Genomic DNA, 27,809 nt, shown 5'->3' with positions numbered 1-27,809 from the left:
ATTAAAAAGTCTACAATCAACTTAAACTGCCATAAAAATTGAACTGCAGCCAGAGGTGGAGCTCCAGGGCCAAAGCCTGGAGCTTTGCACTGTCCTCATAAAGTAATGGCTGAACATTTAATTCAGCCTCTTCCCCTTGCTCCTGCAGCCTTGCAGGGGAAGATGAGAGTGGGCAGGTTGGAGACAATTCCAGGAACATGTTGTTCTTCTCTTCTCATCCTGCCAGCAGTCACTCTGTGCTGGAAAAAGCTCACGAAGCACAACAGGAGAGGAGAGGTGAGGTACAGGGCTTCTGAACCGCCCACTCAGCTGTGCTCAGGAGTTATCTCAGTGCTAAATCACTTCTTTAAAAGCCTGAAAAAGGCTGGGTTGAGAGCCCCAGAGGAAGCAAGGCCACAGAGAGGGATTGGAGTGAATCCCTCTACAAGTCCTGGCCCATTTCTCTTCAAATTCCAAGTAGGCTGCAGGGAACCTTGGGCTGCACAGAACCTTGGGGTGCTGGCTTTGGGGCTTTGGCTTAAGGAGGCTGGAAAGCAGAAGGGCTCAAAGCAGCAAATAGGTGGGTGCTAGATGGGGTTAGAGGTCTTTGCAGAAGTAGTCACAGTGCCCTGGAGCCTCTTAGGATCACCTTCACCCAACTAAAAGAAACTCTTCTCCCACTGGCCCACAGAATGAACCCTGCTGGGAGGAGTTCACATAAACACTTGCAGAGGGATTTTGGTTTCACTTCAGGCCAGTATTTTGGTACAACTCTGGGGCTTTTACCCCTGATAAGGGTCATGGGACGTCTCCTTACCATCCATCTCAGAACCTCCTGCACCCAGCCAGGACCACCCCCTGAGCTCCAGCCTTCCCCAAGCCTCAGAACCAAGTTAGACAAAGGAGACGTGAGGGATCAGGTAGAAAGCAACACTGAGTAGAAACTTTTTATTGAAAGTACCTGACAGCCTAAAATAAAAGTTGGAGTAGAGGAGAATGCTGAGGAATGAACATGGGCAAGAGGTTAAAATCCTTGTGAAGGCACCATCAGTGATGGAGAACAGCAGGACTGAACAGAGGGGAGAGCTCCTCGGGACAGTGCCTGCAGAGGTGGCACAGCCTGATTCAAGGGTTTATTTCTCACAAGGTGGCCTGGTCATGTCCCCCAGCACTCACAGGCATCAGCAGTCACCTCATGCCAAGCTACCACACTTAAAAGTTTCAAGCTAGACATGAAGGGGCAGCCTGCCTTTGGAGCCAGTCCCAAAATAACAGGCATCAGAGAGAACACTTAAAGCCTCGCCTGCACACATGTCTAAAAATCTCCAAAAATAGCTCTTGCTTCCCCTTTGAAAAAAACTGTGGTTCCCAATGCCTCACAGGAACTCTGGTTCTGCTCAGTGAAGCCACAAAATAAGCAAGCAGCCCAGAACTGATCTATGAGCACATCTGGACTAGCTGAGATCAGCCTTAAGAAGAAAGAAAACAATAGAGATTTTAAACAGAATGTGTCAAATCCAGGGACCTTTATTTCTCTGGAATGGAAAGAATTTGCCAGCCTGGACAAAAAATTGCAGGTGGCAATTTTACATTCTTTCAAATTAAAAAAAAAAAAACCAACACACACACATAAGAGTTTGGCTCCATAAATTTCTGTCATAAGAAACAACTTTGAATTGTACACCAAGCTTTTTACAAAGCATCAATGTTAAGATGTTTTACCGTGCTCTATCACATTCTTGGCCATTTATACAGAATACGCCATACCAAATGCTACATCAGCTTAAGACATTTTTAAAAATTAGTATTAAAAAGATACAAAGGCATCTTGGCTTTCATTTGGGTTTTTCTTTTATTAAGACATGGGAGTTTTCTTTGTTTGTTTTCCTAAGGAAGTCACTAAAAAAATATAATAACTTAATTCATAAGGACAAGATTGGTTAAAAATCCAGCCTTTCTTGCTTGGCAGCCCTCTGAGCTCGTACCTCTGTTGCTTCCATGAGCCTGTGAGCACTGCAGGCTGTGGGGTCTCAGCCTCCAGCTCTGTCCAGCCTCAGTGACCAGGTTTGTTCAGAGTTTCCACTGCAGCCAGGAAACATTCCTGGCCAAATGCTAAAAGCCATCTTCGGCCCAACAGGGGGTTTCAATCTGGGCCAATCTCACATGGGTTTAGCCCTTTGTCTTTTGCCTCTTTGTACATCCTTTGGAAGTCTTTGAAACGAGGGGCACAGCCTAACCTGGCCTCCCCAAAGTGCATACGTCCTGTGAAAAGGAAGTCTCCATCTCCTGGCTTCACCCCACACTCCAGCAAGGTCTTTATTTGTCCTCTCCAGTTCCCACTCTCCCCTGTCAGCTGGAAGACTTTGCTCTTCTGCCTGTACAGTTTGTTGACCCCAACGTGAATGATGGATTCTTGCTCTTCTGCCTCGTTTGTTACGTTTCGAATGGAGCCTCTGATCACTGGAAACAGAAAAAGGTTTTAAGGATTAATTACTCACAAATGCTTTGGAAGACCCTGGTCCAAACTCAGGCCTGTGCAACCAGGGGAACTGACTTCACTACAGCAGCCCAAGTTTTGGTGCTTTGTTATTCTGAGAGTTAAGATTGTCCAGCAACCTTCAGTATATATTTGCATTTTTTTATAGTTTAGATTTGTAATCTGTCCAGCAAAGGGCACCCATATATTAAATTTAAACAGAAAAATAATTACATCAGAAAAATAGCATTAATCATGAAGAATTCTAACAAGATTTGTGCTAAATGCTCCCTGACAACCTACTTTCTGTTCTTCAACCATTACAGATCCAGCTAATGCCAATTTCCCTTTTAAAAAGGGAAGCATGGACAATTAGTGAAACTTTTGGTGTTTTGTCAAGTCGACCAACCAGAAGTAATGGTCTCTCCTAAATGCACCCAAATCCTTGACCTTCTACGCATGGTTGCTGTGTCACTGTGTCCACCCTGGGGAGGTGCCAGCTGGGCAGACACTTCTGAGCTCCTCAGAGCTCCCCATGTGCCCACATTTACTGCTGGTGGAGGCTGCAGCTGTGAGGAAGGGTCTGTTGGTGTTTATGGGAGGAGAGGGGATTGGGGAGACAGCAACTCACCAAAATCACTAGTGCAGACAGCCAGGAGGACCTCAGTGTCACTGCAGGGTCGGCAGGGAGCTGCACAGGAAGGGTGACAATTAGCAAAGGACTAGACAGCAGCAAAAAAATTTAAATAAAGATTTAAATAAATAAAGCATTTAAACTAAACAAAAACATGGCTGAGACATACACACAGCATGGGCACAATCACTCCAAAGATCTGTCTGGCATCTCTACCACCACAAGAAGTGGGGGCTAACCCTAGTTAACCCTAGAGCCTCCAGGAGATTTTTGTAGCCAAGCAGGAGTAGGGATCTCTGTACCAATCCTGCTGGGGTACATTGTCCAGCAAACATTGCACACCCTCACTGCACTTCTGCAAAACCTGTTTTGGTACTGGCTGCATTTGCAGGGTGCTCTGCTGTAAATTCACTCAAAAGCCTTCAGATCATGTGTCTTTTATACTCTGATGGCAAAGCTCCTTCTTACAATTTCTATCAAGTGTTGTTGGGCCATTTAGTCATCACCACATCAAAGATCCAGGAGGTTACAGAGTGGGGGAGGCAAAGGGAAGAGGGAAAAACCCCAATGCACGTGTTGGAGGGTGTTGAGGCAAAGAGGAAACTCGAGCCCATATCTGCTTGAGCTCAAGCAGCACAAAGACCATTTCCTGTACTGCTGGAAACATTTGGATATCTGCACTAATCTAATCAATGCAAGAATGTGGCTCCTCTTTGTACTCAGCCAGATATTTCTGAGGAGAAGGTGCTGTAGTTGCAGTACAGATGTTTCTATAACACCCTGCTGAGTTCAGGAATTTGTTTATTATCAGGATTTGCCCTGCCAGGCCATGCTCAGTGAGGCTGTCCACGATCAGAACCTTGTCTGTCACCTGGTGTCACCTCAACACATCACCCAGGAAAATGGAAACCCTGAATCAGCACTGGCAGACTCCAGCAGAGCAGGGCACCACTGCAAGTGACTGGACAATGAGATTCCATCACACCCCCACCACCAAACTGCAAACTGAAGCCACACCCATCCCCCAAAATATTTGGTTTTTGAACCTCAACATCTGAAAACACTTAGTTTAGATTCCCAAACAGTCACAGCTTTCCTCTCCCCCCACCTGCTTCCCAAAGTTGATCCATTGCACTTAAAAGTAGATTTAAGCCTGTCCATAAGATGCAGCTGGTGCCTGCCATGCTCTGCCACCCTCCTGTCAGACAGCACAAGCCACCCTCTGACACAAGACATGGCAAAGCTCTTCTTTTTTCCAGGGACCCAGAAAGGCAGTGATCCAGAAAGAAGGATTATTGAACCAAATCCACCAGATTTGCTCCAGTCAGATGATTCATACACACGGTAACACGCTGTTTAATAGGATTAGAGAAACGTAAAATGCACATTTCTGGGCAGGGATATTTGAAGGAATAATTCAAAGAGCTTAAAAAGCTCCAAAAGAAGAGACAAGGAATAGACAAAATAGCATCTGGATCAATCACATTTCTGTAAAGTTTGAATACCTCCAAAGCTTTCAGAAACAAGCCAGCGTTCCCTGCCCTTCTTTGCCCACAAACTATTTCAGCTCTCTTTTTCAGGAAAGTTTGGAAAATGTTTAATATAATGAGAAATGCAGAACCAGATGAAGCCTGGACATAACTGGAGAACTGGAATAAATTCAGGCTAAAGATACTTCAAGTTTTAGACTCAAGAGATTTTGATCAATGGCTAGAACAAATAAAGAAGCTTCATCTGAGAAAGAAAGCTGTAACAGAATCACAGAATCATTCAGTTTGGAAAAAACCTCTGAGATCATCGAGTCCAACCACAACCCCAGCACTGCTGTGCCCACCACTGACCCCTGTCCCCAAGTGCCACATCCACACAGGTCTTGAGCACTTCCCTGGGCAAGTCTCAGTGTGTTAGTCACTAAACATCCTACTATGGATTTGTTTCATTCATGGCACCTCCCAAATCCATCCAGGGCAAAAATCCCTCTTCCCCAGGCTCCTTCTGTCCAAATGAGGACCTGACTTAGATCAACCACACAGAGGGAACTTGCCCAAATCCCACAGCACTTTCACATGGACACAAGCTCCAAAACAAAGTGCAGCTGATGGACAGCCTCTAAACCCACAGCTGCATTTCAGACATTTCATTCTGGAAAGACCTTGTAATAAAAAGGCATCTCAGCCTTTATAAGTCTTGGTTTAGACCAGACACCTCTGTAGTTCATCCAGCCCCATCAGAAAATTGAAAACACCAAAATGACTAAGGCATTTCTCTTCTCCAAAGGAGTGCAACACAAGCAACAGCATTAAAGATGAAAAACAAAATGCTTTAAAAGTGGTTCCTTCCATTTAAATAGACTGACACAGTAATAAATCAAATGAACAAATCTCCATGTGTACACAGAATCAAATCATTTTAATTGTGGACCCTAGGCAAAATCCTGCAGCCTTTTAAATACAACAGGAAATTAAAAATGCTCAGCCTTGCTCACACTAGATCATTACTTAAAACCTGCTTCAGGTCCAGCTGACTCACAGCAGTGTGGTGGCATGTGAGCTGCTTTAACAACCATTCTCCACCACCCATCTCTGCAACTCCAGACAGATGATGACCAAAAATCCTCCTCTGTGAGACAACTCCCACATCTGCATTCACAGAGTATCAAATAGATCTTGCAAGTGGCAAAAACAAGGTAGGGAAGCACAGATGGAAAGCAAGTTGTGATGGATTACTGCTGAGGTAAATGGACCATTAAAAAGCAAATAACATCCACTGGCAATAACCAAAGCCTGATTTCTACAAAGGCTCACAAAAGAAAATCAATCCTTAAGAGGTGGCAGTGCCTACACTTTCTTTTGGATCACAGCCATGAAGGAACCTGTGTGTTTAACACAAAAGTTTGTGGCTTTAGCTGCAGTTCAGCACTCATTCCCCTTGGATTGGGCAGCAGGTGCTCTGCTCCACCCATAGGTCAAAATAACACACACACCTCAGGCTAGAAGAGGAAACATCCTTATAACTATAAAAAAAAAAAATTAAAAAAAAAAAATAACAAGCCCAGGAAAAGCACTTCACTCATGCACAGCAGGTGAAGATGTTCATTTTCTGGGGATCTGGGCCTGGTTACTAAACAAGGCAGCTGTGTTTGTCAGATCCTGACTCCCTGGGGATGTCTCGAGGGCTGCCCAGGTTCTCACATCCAAAAGCAAGCCTATGAACTTGCAACAACAATATCAACGTCAGCTGCTCTAATTCCTTTAAACTCCATGAACCAAAGAGCCTTAATTCATACAGCAGCAGGAGAGAGGTGGGAAAAAAAAAAAAAACACACAGAAAAGCAACATTTTACTGAAGTCCTCTAAAGCCCAGATGCCTCTAGCTCAGCTCCAGCAGCAGTGGCATAAAGCCTGCATTGTGCACGTCGGCTGCCGACTCTCCTGGGAGTGCCTTTGATGGATTTTGACAGTATCCTGACCTGGAGTAACCTGAGGCAGCCCTCTCCCTCCAACACCCAGTGCCTCCAAAGGCCTCTCTATTCACCTCCCCGCAGAGGGAGATGTAATTACATCATTCCTCACGAGCCAGCAGTCATGTCCCAGCTGCTTTGAGCGATTTGCCCTCTGAACCTGGTGTTAGTGAGGAGGACGAGGCCATGCTAACAATAGACCGCACTTGTTGGCCAACAGTTTTGTCAAACACGTTGCTGGTCCTCTCCTGGACCTCTCCACAGGGAGGCAGAAATGCTTGGTAAGAGAGGGACGTGCCCTGAGGAGATGCCAGCCTCAGGTGGTTCCCAGCTCTGCCAGCACCAGAGAGCTGGGCTGTCTAGAAAGGATTTTCCCCAATATTGTGGATGATTTGAGCACCCCTTTAGTGCTGCAGTTCACACTCTGCCCAAAGAGTGGTGGGAGGTGTTGCTGGCCTCTCTCAGCTCACACACACAGCTCCAGCCCTTCCTCCTTTGGTTTGTGTGCATAGAACCCTTCTTTCCTTGGAAAAGAGGAGGTGGGGTTGTGGAGGGGCCGTGGTGGAGGATGGCAGCTCCCTGCAGGACACATGGAACCGAGACGTGCTGGCTCTGGCTGCAGGCGTCACACAAACCACATGAAGGGGCCTGGTCTTCTTTTGAAACATTTGTGTTTCAACAGCCACCCATGGGTCTGACTGACCCGACCTTACCCCAAAACCAGCTTCCAACCCACAAGAAAGAAGTTTCTTCTGCCTGTCCAGATTTTTCTCAACACACTCCATGGTGTCACAGCTATCAGAACACCCCACGAGCCCTGCTGCAGGTCCCTACCCACCATCCCAACACTCCACTCAGCGAGCCCAAAAGACCTTCTCCATCCTGTCCCCAGAGAGGCTGTGCTGAACACCCACCCCTGAGCCAGCAGCACACACAGGAAGAGACACATTTTAAGCAGAAGTGAAAATGTTGAACACCAAGTAATTGCAGAAAACCACTGCACCGAGGAATACCCTTTGGTTTGGTGAAGAAGTGGGTGCACGCGTGCCGTGTGGTGAAGGTGTGGATGCTGGGGGAGGAAAGCACAGAGCTCTTTATCTGCTCTTCCACAGCACACATCACCCACACCTCAGTACTTCTGAACAACCCTTTGATGAGCAATCAGCCCTTTTTAAGCATCAAGAGCTACCAAGGAGGTCCAGGCAGGGCTGAAGTGTTGTTTTCCATTCGTTTTTCTGATTAAAACAAGAAGTCTTTTCTCTTCAAGACATTCAGATGGGCCCCTGTACTGCAGCACCTCCAGGCACACCCCTGTGGGGCCACAGACCCATTTCCCTCAGCCTGACATCAGCATTAGTTCATAGGGAGCAAAAAAACCCACCCACACCTTTCCAGCTCTTGCTGCCAGCCCTGTAACTGGCAGCACCCAGACTGGAAAGGGCATCATAGGATGAGTCTCCTTCCTGGAAACACGGAGTGCAGACTTCCCAGAGCAGATTATAAAAATAGAGATGTGGTTTCTCCAATAATGGTGCATTTCTCTGTTATTTTTCTGAGTCCTAAGCAAAAATTACGATGTCTCAGCTGATTACTGGATCAGTGATTTAGATGAGAGACAGGAGTTTAGGGACAAACATCATATGAGCAAGAAAAAAAAATAATAAATCTTGCCCTGATCCTGCTTTAACTAATTACAAAGTGAAATAAATCCTGCTAATTATTTCTTCTTAAGTATGCCTGTGCTTCCCCTCTGAAGAAGCATTTCTTCCATGAAGCAAACCTCTCACAGCTCATATCCCAGACAAGAAAAAAACCTGCTTTGCAGTGGAGGTGGACAAGAATTGATAACCACTCTGGTTTACCAGGCTGTGACTAGTCCTTTCCTTTTCTTGATACACCTCAACTTTCCTCACCACCTCAGAAAGCTCTTCCTGAGCAAGCCAAAACAACACTCAACCTCAAAACCCTCACAACCCCCACACTGAAACACCACCTAGAACTGCATCAATGCAGCTGCTCTGTCAGTGCATCTCGTACTTAGAAGGAGCTGGAGCTGAGGCCAGCAGAGCTGCATCCAGCACACCTGCACTGAACACAATACCTGCAGCCACACAGGGGGGGAAAACAGGGCCAGGAGACACAGAGCCTCTCCACAGCTGGGCTGGAAACTACTGACACCCTGTCACAACACACAGAGGAGCTCTCTCATCACTCCTTTGTTTCACAAGGTTTTCCTGTCTTTGGATGGGGTAGGATTACAGGGCTTTCTGCAAGCACTGCAATTTTTCCAGCATGTCAGTAGGAAAACAGCAAGTCAGGGAACAAACAGGAGTTGGACTTGTCCTGCTCCCAGCCCTCTGGTCAATAAGCCTCAGACACGGGACCACAGAATCACAGAACAGCTTGGAACAAAGGGACCTTAAAGATCATTTCATTCCCACCCCCTGCCATGGGCAGGGACACCTTCCACTATCCCAGGTTGGTCCCAGCCCCATCCAGCCTGGCCTGGGACACTTCCAGGGATGGAGGAGCCACAGCCTCACCTTGCCAGTAACCTCCCTATCCTCAGAGCTAAGAATTTCTCTTTAACATTAATCTAAATCTCTCCTCCTTTAGTTTAGAACTGTTACCCCTTATCTTATCTTACTATCTGCCCATGTACAAAGACAGTCTCCTTTTTTCTTTTTTTATCTTAGCCCCCTTTAAGCACTGAAGCACAATGAGGCTGTGCTTTGCTGAATGCAAGGTTAATGCTGTAACATCATGAGAGTTTAGTGCCCTTCTGAAGGCAGAAATGTTCATCCCCTTGTTTGCTAGAAAGTCAATCTGAGCCCCTGTGCTGAGCAGAAGAGGCAACTTGGGACAAGGATCATGGGCAAAGATACAAAACTCAAAGATTCCCTTCTTACAACCAAGATTTGGTACAGGACAAGGTGGTGGTGGAGCAGCTGAACAACATCAGGATGCTGCAATGGACATCCTTCCTGAGCTCTCTGTATGAGGAAGGGACACCAGTGATTTTACCCCTCCAGAAAAGGAAGTGTCAAATCCCATTCCTTGCCTTCTAACACTCAGTGTAACTTGCACACATGTACAAGCTTCCAGAAATAACTTGGAAAATGCAGACACTGGCCAAGAACAGTTTAAACCTGCAAATAAATTTAATGAAATGCAGACTTTTGCAGGCTGTGGCATGGACTGTGACAACAGAATCGAGTCAATACCACTTCCTTCCTGCAAAGAAAGAATAAAAAAAGCATATTGTAAAACCTCACTATTAGAGATGTGATGACCTTTGTGTTCTGAGAAACGTTAGGACAAGAGATCATAAACCAGAAATTTATCTTTTCACAGAACTATCTTCCAAGAGGGTATTAAAGTCCCTAAGACCAAAGATTAACTATTTATGTAAACAATGTGAGGAAGAGATTTGGTACTAGGCAAGCTCTGTTTGCAAGAGCTTTCAAACTGAAATTGGCTCAGCAGACACAGAGCATGTAAGGATCCTTTGGGACTGATGCCTTTTGGCTGTTCCAAGATGCAGCAGCCATTCTAACAAATGAGCTGAAAGGTCAGCTAGAAACACAGCCATTTGTTTAAAATTTAAACCAAAGCAAAACAAAAGGAACGAAAAACCCACAGAGCAGTTTTTATTTAAGCAGCATTAAACATTATTAAACTCCACCTCCACGCATGAGTAGCATCAAGCCAGGGGAAAGGATGAAAAGTGTCACAGCTTCAGGACACTTCTTGCTGTCCCTCCTCTTTCCCCTCTGTGGCAAAGCCCAGCACTGGGGTGGGCAGAGACAGAACAGTGACTGGATCAGTGCCAAATCCCAGCCCAGCTCCTACACTTACCCATTGCATCACAGCTCTAGAAAAACCCCCAGTTCCAATCAAGCCTGCAAGATATTGAGTCCAAAAAGCCCCACTCAGCAGATCAGATGTCCAGTTAAATTAAATTCCTCTCTCTGCACTGCAGCAGCAGAGCCCAGCAGAGCAGAAGTGTCTGCAGCCACCCCAGCCCAGGTTCCTGTGCCAGCAGCACCTGTACACATCTACATTTTTTGTTTTTCCCTCTTCTCCCTCCCTAACTGCAATGAAAGGGAAAAGATAGCAGCAAGATAACTACTGGGAATTCCTCCTGCTCTGCAGGCACAAGACACCACTATAAAGCCATAAAAAAGCAGCTCTATTTGACTATCTCACAGCAAATCCCTCTCTCCTTCCTCAAACCTACTGCCCAGGGGGGATTAGGAGTGGGAAGCATGAGGAGAAATGAGCTGCTGGGAGTCAGAGGTGCCTCTGGATGGTTGAGGAGCTCCAGTGATCCCCTCTGACCTGCAGCAGAAGGCTGGAGCAGAGTGTCCCTTGCTGTCACCCCAGAAGGTGCCAGCACTGCAGCCCTGCCACACAGGACAAAGGAAATGCTTCCCCTGACTCAAAACCCACAAGGACTTCTGGCTTGGCTCATCCCCTCCCAAAATTCACTCTGGAAAGATTTCTTCTAAAGAAAAAGTCATGCCAAGGCCTTGTAAAAGCTCACAGGGGTCAGATCCGGGAAAATGTGAAGTGACTCAGTGGTTGATGTCCTGTTGGTTTTGTCTCTGATAGCTAACACACAGCTCAGCTGTCAGGCAGTGCTTGCACAGCAGACAATGAACAACTAAGGTGTTTTGCACTCCCAGCCCTGGGGAAATTGAGCAGCCAAGCACTTCTCCCTGCCCCTGCCAGGGCTACAGGAGAGGCTGGAGCCAGCACCTAGTACCAGGCTGGAGCCCTGCCAGGAACACAAAGCCTTCCCTCCCCTCTGGTCAGGTCCATTAATGCCTCTGATGGAGCAGAGGAATAGAATTAAGAAACAAGTGGTTGGTTAAAGATAAACCCTGAGTGGAGTAATGACAGATCAAAGATTAAGTGAGTCTTTAAAGAAAAAAAAGAAGTATATGTGCACTCAGCTCCACACAGGTCCTTCTCTTTCCTGTTTCTAGAAATCAAATTGTTTTTGGTATGTGGGAAAGCTCTGAAGGAACAAGGCCAGTTTTCATTAAAAAACCATTGGTTTGATCAACCTATTCTTGAGTTGTGGAGGGGCTACATCCACACAGCCAGAGATCTTCCATGCTGTAACATTGTCCAGTTAAAGCCACTTAAAACTTTTCATTTGTAACAGTAAAAGCTTTGAGATACATTACCTTTTCTTCCTTCAATGCACACCCTGCTTGGTCATATCAAGCCCATTCATCAGTTCTACATAGGAACAATTTTTTTTCTCTCCAATTTCTGACACCCACTTGCAGATAGGAGCAATTGATGTAAAGCCAGCAGCAGCTCTGCTGGGGCACAGGGGCATCCTGTAGAGACAGGAATGATCCTGGGAGGCAGACAGGGCAATGCAATGCCAGACCAGCTCTGTGTGCATTTCCCAACACCTCTGATCACTGCAGCTCTCCCAGAAATACAGAAAGGATATGGGCAAACACCAGAGGTGATGCCCATTGCAGGAGTTAATGCTCAAATCCCATAAAAGAGTCAGGAGGTGCCCATACAACCCACAGCAAAAAATCCTTCCACAAATCTGAACCAGAAAAAGGTTAACTGGACCAAGGCTGTCCTAGGGCAGCCTATGATACTTTTCTGAGCCAGTATTAAACCTCCCAAGGTCAGATCTAACATATCACAGCTTTAGGTCCAGGATATCTTCCAAGTATCTGTGCAATATTTCAGTGAATATTTGCTGGCTTCTAGCACAGATCGAGGTGAAAGAGATTTTCTGTCCTGCAAATCAAGACTCCACCACAGGAAAGATCTGGCCCATGCTTCAGTCAGTGGGAAGAGGAATGCAGCTTCCCCTCCCTCTCATCCCTTCTTTAACTACAGCCTCAGGAATTAGCAAACTAAACAGTTCTGCAGAGCAAGCACAGAGCATTATTAAAGACTGCCAAGCAACTGGGCTGGACTGCAGCTCTGTTTGTGGGACCATCTTTGGTGGCACACAAAGGTCAGGGCAGAGCAGAGCCCCAGCTGCCCAGACAATACACCTGATTGCTTATTGGTTTTGACTGCCCACTGAGTTGAGAAATAAGCTAACGGCATTCGTGGCCAGTCTAGCAAAAATAAGCTATTTTCTATCCCCCTGTCCCCTGCAGCTGTGTATTTATCACTGCAGCCCCATTGTCACCTCCTCTGCCCACTGCAAAACCAACTCCTGCCCAACATCAAAGGACAGGCAGGGCCAGAGGAGATGCTGGCAAAGGCATTTGCTTGGGAGAAGGAGAGATTAAAATAGGCAATCCATCCCATTTTGGTGGGGGTTTTCTTTTAAGTGAAGGCTTCTTAGTCCAACATTTTTCAGACCCCAAAACATCACCCTTGCTCAGTCCCAGGCGATGTATGGGTGTGTGCATTCCCTGAGCATCAGAGCAGCACACACACAAAAAAAAAAAAAAATCAAAAACTTTGTTCTCAAACTCTCCCACCCAGTCAATCATTCACCACAAACCTGACCAATTCAGGCACATGAATAATTGGAGGAGGTTTCCAGCTTCTCAGAATTATTCCCACACCAGGCAGTGTTATAGAGCAGCCAGCCTGATCCAGCTAGGTGCTGCTCCATGACATGTGGCTCAGTGACAACCCTCAAAAACTAACTAGCTTTAAATGTGCTCTCTGCACAGTAGGGTTAGGAAATGCTGGTTATATTTTCATGGTTACTTTGTACCAAGTTTTGGATACTATGGGAAAGACAAAGTTAGTGTGGACAGGCTCTACTGCAAGGATGGGAAGCACACACCAAAAAAAAATCCCATTTAAAATACAGTGTCCCAGAGCAGGAGGATCCCTTATACAGCCACTAACTGCAGTGTGTTTTGAGAATCTGCAATAAAGGCTATTTTCTGATGTTTTTATCTTAAAACTTGTTTATGACCTTTTAGAGAAAAGTCAAACAAATCATCAAAGCTTTAGGTGCACAAGTGAGCCACCCAGCAAGGTGTGCTCAGGCTGATAGGGCAGATCCCTCAACTTGGCTGTTTATTATTCATTGGCTGTTTTATTATTCATTGGCTGTTTATTATTCATTTCTCCAGCAAACCCCAAATGGGAGGAATGCAGCATCAACCTATTCCATGCACTTCACAGAGTCACAGGGTGGTTTGGGTTGGAAAGGACCTGAGAAACCCATCAAGCTCTAAGCCCTCAACCCCAAGAGTTTTAACCTGCACAGAAAACAGGGAGGGGAGAAATACAAAGCAAGGCATTTTCCTCATCTGCTGGGGTGGATTGGAACAGAGCCCATGCAGCACCCACTGGTGCTCCCACTCTGCCACACAGGGCGGTGCCAACATCTCAGATGGTCACAGTTACTCAGGCAGAACCTGTGTGAGGCATAAAGGTCATGGGGACTTTCAGTTTAAGTGTTCCAAGTGCTCCTTTCCATCACCTCTCCTGCCCACAGCAGTGAGGAGCTCAGTCATGGTGACCCTGGCAAAGAGAGGGCACAGCAGGCACGGCCTCCTGCTCGCCAGCCTTGGCACAAAGCACCTGAAAGTTTCCACTCTGACAAGAAGTGAAAAACACACCAGAGTGAGGCTGGTGAAATACTGGAACAGCTTGCACAGAGCAGTGGCAGATGCCCTAAACTTGGAAATATTCAAAGCCAGCTTGGGTGGGGCTCTGAGCAATGGGTCCAGGGAAGGTGTCCCTGCACACTGCACTGGGTGGACTGTAAAGATCTCTTCCAAAATAAACCATTCTGTGATTCCACCATCTGCTGCCTCAGGTTACAAAGTTAAGCAGCACATCCAGCTTTCAAGAATGAAAAAAACCCTAAAGATTGGATATTTGTGAGGAACCAGAGGAAAGCATGAGACTAGGAGCCTACAAGGTGGAATGACAACAGAGGCCTGGGAGGATAACTGCAGAAATAGGGCAGATTGGTGCCCCACCTCTGCCAAGCACACTCTGCATTAAAGATCAGAAGTTAAGAAGGGTGCTTTCAAAAGCCGTTTGTCAGCAGAAACACTGGTATAGCCCAAAGACTTCTGAGCTTTCTGAATTTCTGATCTGTTTTCTCAGGACAGGGAATTTACAGCATACAGGAAATAGCTGAATACTGTTAATTACTTAACTGGATTTATCCAGTTCTGCCTTGTTTTTCAGATACCCACACCAGTGTTGCACCTCCTGTGTATTCATATTCTCAGCCAGGTACCCAGCATTAATAAAGAAAACATATAAACCAGTTAATAGAATCTGCACTAAATCTGTAGATGCCATCAAGATAAAGGAGCATTTTTGTTAAAGTTTGACTTCTTTACTACACAGAAGCAGGTGGGTAATGAAAGGGCTTTCAATACACCCCCTGAGCTCTGACAACTAAATTACACACACCCCATGGGTGTGCAATGGGAAGAGCAAGCTGCACAGCTTGAACAAAGCTGGAGCCAGAGCTCAATGAGACACTCTTGAAACACAGACTTTAGGTAACAAAATAAAGCTCCTTTGGTGGGACAGGGAGGAGGATTCACCTTCCTCTCCAAAACTTTTGGTCTAACCTACAGATTCTCGTTTCAGATTAGCTGAGCAAAAGCTGAAGTACTCAAAAAGTAAATTACTCTCAAGGGACCTTCACAGTTTTCACAGACATTTAAAGCAAGCAGTCTGCTGTGGTGCAAGGCAGATCTGAGGAGCTCATGTGGGTCAGCACCTTCAGAAAACTTGCAGGGATTGCATGGCCAGACCACTTTTGCCAAAACCTCCATCTCTTTGGCAGTATGGGCAGCCTGGCTGATCCTCTGAGTGTTTTCCTCCTGCACAAGCAGAAAAGATTAGAATCAAGAGAATTCAACAACTCAAACAAGTTCTGCTGATTCTCCAATGGCCCCAGGCCAAAATGTCACAGTGCCTCAGTTCTTCATTGGGACAAACACTGAGGCTTCAGAGCAGGGCTGCAGAGCATGAGCTGGAGTTAATGGACCATCAGTGTGGATGGGAATGATAGAGGGGTGCAGCCAAAGCCTAATCTGAAATCAAAAGCACTTTCAGTCAACCATCACTTTGGATATGAAGGGAACACACCCATCAAGATGCCTGAATTGTCAAGGTGACCCTTCTTAGGGACTACTCCCATTAAATGCTGTCAGGCATGCTTGCCTTCACTCCTCTCCCCACCTAAAGAAACTACAACCCCAGAGAAATGCACTTTTTTTTTGGACTGCTACTATCACAGTAAAAAACTTCCCACACCAGATGTCAGCAACCTGAATTAAAATCTACCAGTACAGCACAAATTCTTCCTACAGTCTGGAAAATTCTGAGAGACTGTGGTAAGGCAGAGGCAGAGCCAAGAAAAGGGTTAAGTCCCCAAAATCTAGAAAATTGTTAAGACTGCCCTGTGTCATTCAACTTTTCAAAAAAAGGGAAAGGGCAATGCAGAACCTGCATATGTTTTCTACTGAATTATTTGCTAGACTCTGATTAAGTGGGAAAGAATGGCTGAAAACTAATAAAACTTGAGGATTTCTAATTAAACCACAGGCACCCTGCCAAGCATTGTTGATTTGTGGATGCACCCTGCAATGTCAGGACTCTAAGGACACAACAGGTCATTAAAGTATTAAACAGATGACTTACACCCTTTAATCAGCGCTGGGATGCCAGGTTAGGAAGAGAGAGTAAATTCAAGGGCAGAGTACAACAATTATCACCAGGAAACAAACGCAGCATTTAGGGAAAGCGGGGAGAAGTTGTTAGCAAGTAGTTATTGCACAAGGAAAGGGCTGGATTGCTGAGCCCCACACCTGGGGCTTTTATGATAGGCATCTGAAGTAGCAAGGAAATCACGCAATATTTGTAATTTTCAGCTCTTTGCCATCAGAAGAAGCACTGCAGTTTCCTCTGCCCGGCACATCTCTGACCCCATCTACAACAGCATCTCACATCTTTGTCACCTCTTCACACCTACTGCCAGCTCTGCTAAACTCTGTCAAACTGCAACTGAGACACAGCAGCCTCTTTTTCCAGAGTGCAGCAGCCAAAAACACCAGCCACGCTTGTGAACAAGGGACTGAAGCAAGGGTGGTGGGAAATGCAGAACCTTAAACCAAATTTTCAGCTCCTTTGAGGTCAGCATTTGCCTCTGACTTGAGCCTCCTCTCCAGGGAAAAAAATCTTCAGTGATTTTAGTGATTGCAAACTCCCCCTCCTAATGAGCAGCTCAGTAAAGGGCATTTAGTCTGAAGTTTCACAGAAAAACTAGAAGCAGCTCCAGAAGAAAGGAGGTCCACGAGCTGCAAAGAGCCTCAAATATATTGCTCTGTGGAAGCCTCACAAGGCAGCTATTTGGCAGTTCCCCCAGACGTACAGATATTTATAGGAAAATAAAAGTGCTCATCTAAGTGAGTAGTGGAAAGAGTCATGTATGGCATTTTCATCGTGTTTTCACCCTGCACTGCCCCTCCCCAGAGTCTGGGGATCCAAAAAAAGGCAAGAGAAATAATTTAAAATACAATAGAGATCCCCAGTTTGCCCTGAAGGCTCTGCTGATGAACTATTAAAAAGCTTCTTCTAGCCAAACAAGACACTTGGAGAACGGAGCAGATTCCCCACCACATTGTTTCATAAGACAGCACTGAAATTTAACCAGTGTCTGTTACAGCTGAAAATACAGCAGTCACTGAAAAAGTGATTTAATGTGCCTATTAAAGAGGAGGGCTGTAATTGGATGCAGTCCTCAGTTTGACTTCTGAACGTCCCTGAAAAAACACTCCCATCAGCTTTAAAAACCTCCAAGATTTAATGTGTAAAGAAGAGCATTTAGTTCTGAAAACAAAGCAGTTTGTGCTGGTAAAGGATGTCAGCAGCAAGTCCTCAATGAGCAAAGCTCAGGAGAAACCCCAAGTGCAGCCTAAACCCAGCAGTGCTTCTGTCAGATTATTTTACTATATGCAAAAGCTATTTCAACTCTTTTGGAAAATAAAAGAGCACAGGATTTTTCTTAGTAAGTCTAAGTGACTTCTCATTAGCCTGTGTGTGTCTCCCTCCTCACAGCCTGACAGAGAAAGCAGCACTGAATCTGGGAACATTCTCCAAATAACTGATTAAACAATGTATTTAATGTCTTCTGCAATGGAATTTTACTACATAGCTGACATTCTGCACAGTGTATTCATCTTTGCACAAATGATCTTACTGGGAAAGCAGCTCAGCAGAGATACCCCCCTTCATCTGCAGCAGTTTTGGATGTAGCAGAGCAGTCTGCTTAAAATGCAGAATGCCCAGTAATAAGCTATCACTTGTGAGCGTGGCAAAAGTAAAGGAAGTGACTTCAAATTTAGAATATTTGTGTTTATATTGTTTTTGTTGTAATGGCAAAGCTGCCACCTGTCAGTTCCCGAGGTTACTGCATCAGCCCCGAGCCCAGCTCTGCTCAGCTGAGTCCAGCTCAGAGCTGCACCAAAAGCAAAGCCCCATCCGAGCTGGCGTGACAGCATTTACCACTGGCAGGGCTGCACAAATACACAACCAGACAACCCAGAGCCTGATGGGGAAAGGAGCCAGGGGAGGGGAGAGGATGGAACAAGTTCTGCAATCACTTAGCCCAGAGAAGACACCCCTGGAAGATCCAGCTGCAGTTTAATGAGTCCCACCACTGCTTATCAAGCAGCATCTCAGGCAGAGCATGTGGCATCAGCACGGCAGAGTCTGGCCAGCATCCATAGAGCTCTTGGGCCACACAGCCTCACTCAACATCGGGTTTACCCCGGGCTGAGTCATCCCAAGTGTGCTCTGAGGATTCTTCTCGCTGCCTTCACCCAAAAGAGCAAAGGCAGCCCACATTTCAAAAGAGAAATGTGGTTCAAACAAATCCGGTTCCCCACTTAAAATACCTAAACCTTGAAATCCTTGCAGTCATTTGAGATAAACTTCGCTAAATCTGCAATTCCTTGGGCTATTCTGGAAACCTCCCCCTCCTTGGTTTTGGGGATGAAAGCTAGAGGCAATCCTGAATGGGTAAGATGCATGAACCAGATATCCCCTATCTAAGGGGAGTTCCCCTTTCACCCTGTCATCCTCCACAAATGCCAGCTTTTCTTCTCAAACCAATTGCTCAGCACACTTAGGTCACACCTGCAGCCATTGTTCCAAATGCCATCTAATACCAGATTTTACAGGCTTGTAAGATCTTTTAGTTTGTCCACTCCTCTTTCCTATAAGTTTTTCATTGGAGCAAAACTTCTCCCTACAAAACTTGTTTATCATAATGGTTGAGAGGGAAGACAGCACTGTCCTGTAAAATTATTGAAGAGCTCTGCCATGACACAGTAATTCTCAGGACAGTGAGGAATGAACACACCATTTTCCTTGTTTGAATAAAAAAACCCACAACAGAAAAAGCAATAATTAGGTCAGCAAGTAGCACTACTTGCAAAGGGGAAAAAAACCACTGAGGAAAAGGAGTGCCTCCTTCTTCAAATGTTTGTTATTCAAAACATGCAATGGGGTCTTAAAAACTAAGTTAAAAAGTAGTTAGGAAAGTGTTACAGCAAGGCTGGGAAGCCCAGGGGTTCAGTGTAGGGTAAAGCCAGCTCCTGAAATACACCCTGCCCCTGCACGCTGTGGCCCTCAACAAAGCACTGGAGTTCAGCCCATGCCACCAGCTTCCAAAACACACCAACAAACCAAACACCAAATCAATTCTTCTGCAATAGCTCTGTTTATAAAACATGGCCTTAAAAGCACACGAAACTCACAGCCAGCCACGTTCCCACTCGCTCACTGACTGACTGCCATCTGTTACACATCCAATACAGGAGGTGGGAGTCTGACAATACCCCAGAACTCACCAGAAGCTGTGTGCAAATCAGCTGCTATCCCCTTGCTCATCAATTCGTACTGGAAGCCTGTAATCTTCCTGCTAATGTCCTGCTGAGGAGTGGCCTCCACAAAGAGCCCCCCCTGGTCGTAGCCAAAGCAATAAACTCTGCTGGGGCCGCGCTCTCCATCTCGCACCAAGAGTTTCAGTTCTCCAGTTTTTTCCAAATAAATATTTGCTCCTGCAGAGTCTTTGAAGGGCTTTATGCAAACAGTCAAGTGTTTGTAAGAGGCAGGTGAAATATTGGGTCGCAGGTTGACAATGAGTGCTCCCGTGGGGTACATCCACTCGATGGAGCCCTCGGAGCAGCGGAGGTAGACCTGTTCAACATCCTTCCTGTGAGACTCGTGGGTTAAGCCACTGCAGGAAGAAAGAAAGAAAGAGAAGGTTAGAGAAATGACAGAGCTAACAATGGCAATGTCAAACCTTCCAAAACACACGGCAAGAAATGCAGGAAGCCCAGGACATCACTGGGTGTTGGCCCATCCAGCTCTTCAGAGCGGGTCTCTTGCAACACTTCAGCCTTAATGTTACAGGACAATTTTAAATCATCCCCCAGAAGAAAATGTCAAACCACTAGTAATAGGCTTCAAAATGAAATAGGATATAAGCACATGATCAAAAGTAATGAAATTGCTACAGGCTCAGGTACTGCCCATCAGCTGAGCTGTACATACTGAGGAAAACACGTAGGCCCTAACTCCCTTCCTGGTGGCTCAATCCAGCACGTTCTCCAGCCTCGCAGATCAGACTCCACCTTTTTCCAAGTACTTTGTTCCCCTTCCAAGTCTATATTCCCAATGGATCTGAAACTGGGAGGGGTGCCAAGCTCACCCTGTAAACTGCAGCAAAAGCAATGCTCCACATGCTACCAATACCCTCTGTCCCAGCTGGGCAGCCCCAGTCTCCACACTGGGAGGCAGAAAGAAGAGAGGAGAGGAGAGGAGACACCTCTGTCCCTTGTCATAGCTGGGAAAGCACTGAATGTGCAGCTTTTTTTGGTAGGAACTTGCTCCTCCACTGCTGCCCAGTATGAGGTTTGAGCTCAGTTTGTCATTTTCACTGATGGGCCACGAGCAGACACAGAGCTGTGTTTAGCAGGAAAGAGAACACGTGGCCATTTACTATGGCCAGAACTGAACAGCCCAGCAAGCATTGCACAGGGACCACAGGGATGGCATAGGGGGGCACAACAGGGTGCCAGGGCCAGCTGCTAAGCAGGATGAGCAGTAAATCCCCATGGCTGGTGTGCCACAGCCCAAGCTGAGGGCAGCTCTGAACAGCCCCTGCTGCCCTCACTGATGCTGCATCAAGCCCACCAGCTCTCTGCCAGAGTGACCCAAAGCCCTAAGACAACACTGCACAGGGCAGGCACTGCAGCTGGAGGAACAAGCTGTGGGAAGCCTGATTTATTGGCTGCAGTATTTGGGTTATAAAGGAAAAATCCTTTGGGCCCAGTCTCTGTCCTGTCACAAACCTCCTAAACGAGTATGAGCAAATCACTTCACGAGCAAGGTTGTTTCTCCTCCTCCTGTGCTCTGAGCACCTTGATCCCAAACATAAGCACCTTTTATCCTGTGCCTGTAGAGGACAACCCAAAACCAGACTCTTTATCACCTCATGGGTCTGCTTTGCAGGATTTTAGGGAAGCTTCACAACATTCCCACTTGTAGGCAGATGAACCAAGATGAGAAAAAAAAATTAAAAGGATTAAGTCTGAGGTTACACAGGAAATCTGTGGCAAAAACATATTTTAGTGTAGTGCAAGTGATGGCATCAAGTCCTGGTTCCTCAGCAGAAACCTCCAAATACACAGTTCCCCATCCCAAAGACATATTTGGGTACTGAACAGGGTCTGAATTCAAGTCAGCACTTAGAAAGTAACTCCAAGCAATGTGTAAAAGGGAAAAAACCAAACCATATGGTTTGCATTTACTGTTGACGTGACTCATTATTGTGAGTGTCGGTGTGACCTACTTGATAGAGGTTACACGAGGAAGCTCAGAAAGAAAAAAGTCATATTTAATAACAATAGAGCCTCCAAACATGTGCTTTTGAAGAATCTTGAAAGCCACATCAAGCACACAGATGAGGAGGAAAGAGGGACAAGCTTTTAACCTTTAGACTCTTGCCCTCAAATTCAGTAGTGCTTAACACATTCAGGAAACTTTACTTGCAAAGGAATATTTCAAGTTGGCTGTAAATCCACATCTGGTCCACAAAATCAGTTTTCACCACAGCACACACATGATGCCCCTCAACAGAAAACCCAGAAGTCTGTTTATGTACAAGCTGAAAATAAACAAAATTAAACAGTGTAAAAGTTATCCTTCAGCAAAGGGGCAGAAAATTATCCTCACACATCACTTGTCCCTGCTCAGGACATCAAAACAAGCTGCAGAGGTTTTGCAGGACTGGCACACTCCAGCCTGGGTACTTAAACAGAAGGAAGACACCAGGGGCAAAACTCTGAACTCATGCAGTGAAACTTCTGTTGCAAGTGATCCCAACAACACTGAGGCAGTGAATTTCTGCCAGAGGAAAAAAAAAAAAAAAAAAAGCTACATTAATTTTGTTCAAACATTCATGGTGTTCAAACGAAAACAGGGTGGACTCTGAAATTATCTTCTGAAAGCCAATTATCTCCCACAGGCAAGAGTGATGCCATTAGACAGATACATCAAGCACGAGTACCTGCACACATTAAGCCTTATAATAAAGGATGACTCAAAAGTTAAGCAGATTTCAAAATACCTGTTCACATTATTTAACAGCAACCCTCATCATCCAGTAAAACCTGTCGCTTTGCTTGCAGTCAGAATGACTTGTCCTCACACTGAGACTGTGGAACAGCAGGTTCAGCTCTCTCTAGCCACCCATCAGACACACCAGGTCCACAGAGGAATGGAGACCCAGGAGGCTCGTTATTCTCCAAACTCATTGGAGTTTTGGTTGGTTGGTTATGTGGCAAGGACACAGGGCAGGTTTCATGGCTGCAGTGATGGATGAGCCATCCTCCCATTTTAAATGGTGCTGTTTATTGGGACTTACTTCTACAACAAGCTACTTCTACAGCCACTTCCTCATACCAATCCTGAATCACTGCATCTGTCTCCTTGCTCTTCTCCCTTTCTGGCCTCAGCCATCCCCTTATGTTTGCCCTGAAAAACCTGTTACAGTATCACTGCAGTGAGCTGCTATGCTGCAATGTGGAACAGGTGTTATTTAAAGAAAAAGGGAGAAAGAAGAATATTCACACTATCTACTTCAGTTATTTCTTTATTCCATTAAAGATGTGCTGAAGAGCCCTACAAGCACCCATGTCCTCCCTGCACCCTGCAATGAACACAGGGAACTTTTGCTCCTAAGTTGAAGAATTTAATAAGAGATGACAGTCTAGAGAACATTAAGAATTGCTCAGAGCATCCTCCACACCAAGAGCAAGACTGATGGACAAAAGCAGCCACATAAGAGCTGAATTCTGTCCTACAGTCAAACATGCCAGGCCAGCATATTCTCTCAGCCTGTCACTGAAGCCCAAAGCATCACAAGGTCGTTGCAGCACAAAACCCTGAAGTTACAGCAAAAGTAATAACTGGACACATCACAGTGAAGTTTCTGCTTTCTCCTGGACAAAGCTTTCCTGGAAGCTCTCTGACAAGCTATTTATTAAGGTGTTATTATGGCTTGTACTTAAATTGCAGGTGTCAAGCTGTGCATTGCATCAGATTTCCCTGGAAGCATCAGGGATCTCCAGAGGAATCCTAGTGAAGCTCTTCATCCTGCTCAGGGGTTTAAGCTCATCACTTCTCCACAAGCTAGTAGAGAAAAAAACCCATATCCAGAATGTTTTGCTTTTAAGACTGTTGTTTTAACATGTATAATAATGTGAGAAAACACCTTCAGGTTTACTACAGAAGATGATGTGACTCCCAAATCCACCAGCACAAACCAACCTATGACTCCACTGTAGGGAAAGACTATGTCTGACATTAAAGTTCATAACTTTTCCTAAAAGTCAAGGTAAAAATCATCACATGACTTCAAAATATTCTATTTTGCATTTAAAAAAAAAAAGTTCTTTCTAACCCATATAACTCTTAGTATCCACACTGAAATAGTCAATTAATGATATTCACTGGTACATCAAATTACTTTCTTTCCTTCTCAGCTGCTTTGTTTTTAGGACAAGTCAGATGATGCTGAGTGGCCTTAAGACTGCCAGCATTTCTGACAACTCCTGTTTGCCACCAGTAAGGCCTAAGTCAGCCTGGGTTCCTTTATCCCCTCCCAAAACTCCAGTGCCCCTGAACTCCAAAACTCTCCCACAAGTGAAACCACCCAGACTAAACCTTGCTCTTCCTTCCCTGCTCATCCAACAGCTTCATCACAAAGCTGTCACCACTTCAGCCCACCAGAACAACAACAGGTGAGTAAATCCAAACTGGCATCTCCAGGCTCATCCCAAACTCAGTTACAAGATTTCACTTCCCCCCTGCCCAAGCATCACCCCCTTAGCTGATACTCGAGGCATTGCTTAGTCCAACCCTGCTCAGGTGACATGAGGGGTCACTGCTTGCTCTAAGAAAACAGGACAAAAATAACATCAAAACAGGACAGAACTGCAGGGGTTTGTCACCATTCTTTTAAAATACTTGCTGCAGTAGCAGGTGGTAAGGTCCAGGTAAGTAGTGCAGCTGAGATGCTTTGGAATGCTTTGGTACAGCATTTTCAGGGGGTTTTTTGTATGTTTGTTTTGGGGGGTTGTTAGGGTTTTTGGTTTTTTTTTTTGTTTTTTGGGTTTTTTTTGTTTTGTTTTCTTTTCTTTTCTTTTCTTTTTAATAAAGAAAAATGACAAATTAGGAGTTTGCCAGAGGTTTCATCCTGTCAAGCAGACTCATCTTCAAGCGGATTCACTGCTATTAATTATGCATCAATTATCAAAAAAAAGAAAAAAAAAAAAAAAAGTAAACACAAAGCACCCCGTTTCAGATAGTTGGAGATAAGAAACCATGATGCTGAAAGTCAGTCCAATTGTTTCCCCACTTTGAATTCTCTCTGATCTAAAGCACTCCATTGATATAGGCCGGCCAAACTTAAAAGTTAGAGAAAGTCAGATCTGAAGAGTGCATTAGAGTTGAAGCATTTTACTCTCCAAGTGAGTCTGACCCAGCAACACTTGCTAGTTGAGCAGAGCTGCTTTTTGAAACCTATAAAGAGAGGAGAAGGTCACAGACCCAACCACACGCGTTAAACATATTACAAGCAATTAAAGGAAAGATAATTTGGGAGATAAACACTTGAGAACTGGAGAGGTTTCTCAACCGGTGCAATTAGAATAAATCAGCAGCGCGGCCGCTGGGCCAGCCCCCGCTCCCGGAGCTCATCACCAGCATCATCTCCGCGGGACGAGGGAGCGGGGAGTGACCCCGGGGCTGAGCGCCAAGTGCGGGACCGCACGGAGGGGGAGCGCAGGCGAAGGAAGGGAAGGGAAGAGAGCAGACAGGAGCCAGCAAGAGCCCCGAGGAGGGACGTGCTGGCTGCGGCGGGAGCGCTCCGCAGGTGCAGCGCATCCCAGCGCCGCTCCGAGCCGGGGCTGACTCGCTGCTCCCCGGGCGCGGCCGCCGCCTCCGCGGAGCGCTGGGGCCGCGGCGAAGATGGTCGCGGGGAGAAACTTCTCCACGGCGGACTTGGCACCGCCCTCCCTCTCCCAGCCCCCCGAACAGCGCCGAGGGGAGCCCAGCCCGCCCCGGCCCCTCAACCCCGCCAAGGGGAGCCCAGCCCGCCCCGGCCCCTCCATCCCTCCCTGCCCGGGGGCCGCTGCCCAGCGCCTCTCCGCGGCGAGCCCGCCGGGAGGGAGGGAGGGAGGGAGGGAGGCAGAGCCGCCCCCCGCCCCGGCTCTCCGCCGTCCGCTGCCCCGTTCGCGGGCTGGGCAGCACAGCGGGAAAATCTCCCTTTTGTGTTCGGCATCAGCATCTTTTCCCGGCGGGACGGCGATGGACGTGGCGGTCCCAGCTCCCCCCTGCCCGGGCAGGATGCCCCTCACCTCCCCTTCCAGTTGCACAGGTCGCTGGAGTACTGAGCCGCGGCGCCGCCGCCCAGCAGCAGCCGCAGCCCCAGGAGCAGCGGCAGGAGCCCGGAGACCGGGGCGCTCCGCATGGTCCCCCGGCCCGGTGCGAACGCTGTGCAGGCTGCGGGGAGCGATGTGCAGGCGCCCGGGGCTCGCCTACATGGTGGGGAGCGCGGCAGGGCGGCGCGGCTACCCCATCCCCGGCTCCCGCATCCCGGCTCGGCGCGGCGCCGCTCGGCTCTGCCGCTCGTACCCGCTGGCTGCGGGCTCCCAGCTGAGGGGCGGGAGCGGCTCGGCCGAGGGCCGGCTCCTCCTCCCCCTTCCCCCGCCCGCCGCTCCTCCTCCGGCAAGGCCGGCACTTGCTGCGCCGGCAAAACGCGGCGCCGGATCGGGACCAGCGGCCGCCCCGGGCTACGGCCCGTCCCGGGTTCCGCCGCTGCCCTGAGTCCCCTTGGCAGAGGTCCCGGCCCGGGGTGAGAGCTCCGCTCCTGCCCCGCCCTGCTTGGGCTCCCCCAAGATACCCTGTGTAGGAAGGGGTGATGACGGGCAGGACCGAAGGGTTTCGTTTGGCCGGGAAAGTTATGGAGATGCGCCCTCTGCGCTGGGGCTGCCCGCAGTGACCCGCAGCCTGTCCCTGGGGTGCAGCCCTGGGTGCCCTGGGTGCCCTGCAGTGACCCGCAGCCTGTCCCTGGGGTTGCAGCCCCGGATGCCCGCAGTGACCCGCAGCCTGTCCCGGGGGTGCAGCCCCGGGTGCCCGCAGTGACCCGCAGGCTGTCCCCAGGCTGCAGCCCCTCTGCCCGCCCTGCACCTCGCTGCAGCAGGTGACTCAGCCTGCAGTAGGATCTCCACCAGGGCGCGGCTCCTGGTAGATGACGGCTGACGATTTTGCTTCAACTTTATTGTGTCTCCACTTACCAGGAAGCACTTGGGACTCGATCTTATTTGTATTACTCTTCACCACTTAATGACCACTCGGGATAACTCCTTGTGTTGTTTAATGTCCCGGGTTATTCCGCTGTTGACTTCAGATACTTAACCCTTAGTGACAGAGACCCTTAGAAGCCTTCCAGGACGTGAAGGAAGTGCAGGGGGTGAGTCAGCCTAAAGCCCAAACTACCCGGGCCAAGATAAATGGGGAAAAAAAAAACACGGATGGGGGTAGGAGGAAAATGATCCAGCTGCATACATACTGTGCTCTGATATGCCAGCTGCCACATAATTTCTTTCAAAGAAGCAACGAGGGGGTTGAGATTGATATTGTACATCCACAGATAGGAGAGGGTTGAAATATTTCCAGATCAGCGAGTTTCTTAGTCTCCTGTTGCTCTTTCAAGAGTCTGCCGTGCAGCTTTATGAAGGGCACTGATTTTGCTAGGTGACAGTTCGTGACTGAGCATTAAACATTTCCACCCCCGTTCACAGTTTGGGGCGTTAGCCTCCTTAGTACCTGTTAAAACACCTTGCAAAGTGCCCTGGTGCCTCTGAGAGCATCCAGTGGCTGAAGCAGGATATTCCAGCTCTGAAGGCTTCCTGCCCGCTGCTGCACTGAGGATTAAATCCTTTGCAATGTACCCCTTTCCATTTGCGGGTTTAGCTTTTCATGTCCTTTTTGTTTGGTAAATTACAGGTACTGTGTTCTGTTGATTATGAAGTATTAACATAATTACAGTAATTCTGCCCACTGATGCAATGCATGTAAACATGTAATTAGCACGGAGGGACAACACTGAGCAAAGTGATGACAACATGCAATAATGCAAAATGCCTTTTTCTCCCAGTCATGTGCAGTGATACAGGCTTTAGAGCTCAGTGCCTTGATTATTTCTTTAGAAGGAGGTTTTGTTAGAATGTTTTGCTTCCTCCCCTCACCCTGGAAAGAAAAGCATACAGAGAAAACACCGTATTGCTTTATTCCTCAGAGTGTTTATATGTGCAACCCCCTGCATGCCCCCCAACCCACTGTATCTGATTTCCTTTGCAATATTCGAACTCCCTGCATTTGATAAAACAAACAAGTGCCCAGGCAGCTCACATTACTCTCTGGAACTTTTGAAACTGCCTGAAAACTGTGAACTTTTAAGATAGGGAACAGAGTGTGCTATTTTGCAGTGGCTACTACCTCTGGCTTTTATTCCCCCTCCTTTTAACTCAGAAAAAGCGGTGGCATTTAGTTCTCGGGACCCAGAAAAGCAATGGCAACATGGGGACTTTGAAAGCCCCTCCTGTCCTCCACGCCCTCCTGATGCTGACACAGTTTTCATCCTCCCCGAGCTGCTGAGCCTTACAAGTGAGCAAAGCCCGGGCTGGTGGCTGCAG

General features: G+C 47.1%; 1 protein-coding gene across 1 annotated transcript; it reads right to left on the bottom strand.

The window, feature by feature from the left end:
- Positions 1-1,486: 1,486 nt before the first annotated feature.
- On the bottom strand, positions 1,487-25,729 carry METRNL (meteorin like, glial cell differentiation regulator). Its single transcript, XM_050981411.1, has 4 exons — positions 25,470-25,729; positions 19,395-19,783; positions 3,087-3,146; positions 1,487-2,439 (listed from the first exon to the last, which is right to left on the bottom strand). Exons 1-4 carry the CDS (start codon positions 25,580-25,582, stop codon positions 2,123-2,125), a joined length of 879 nt encoding a protein of 292 aa, XP_050837368.1. The 5' UTR covers positions 25,583-25,729; the 3' UTR covers positions 1,487-2,122.
- Positions 25,730-27,809: the final 2,080 nt, after the last annotated feature.

Source organism: Serinus canaria, chromosome 18 (genome assembly GCF_022539315.1).
Source record: "Serinus canaria isolate serCan28SL12 chromosome 18, serCan2020, whole genome shotgun sequence".
Classification (NCBI taxonomy): Eukaryota; Metazoa; Chordata; class Aves; order Passeriformes; family Fringillidae; genus Serinus; species Serinus canaria.
The sequence above is the reverse complement of the archived record's forward strand: the minus strand, read 5'-3'. Positions and strand labels throughout refer to the sequence as shown.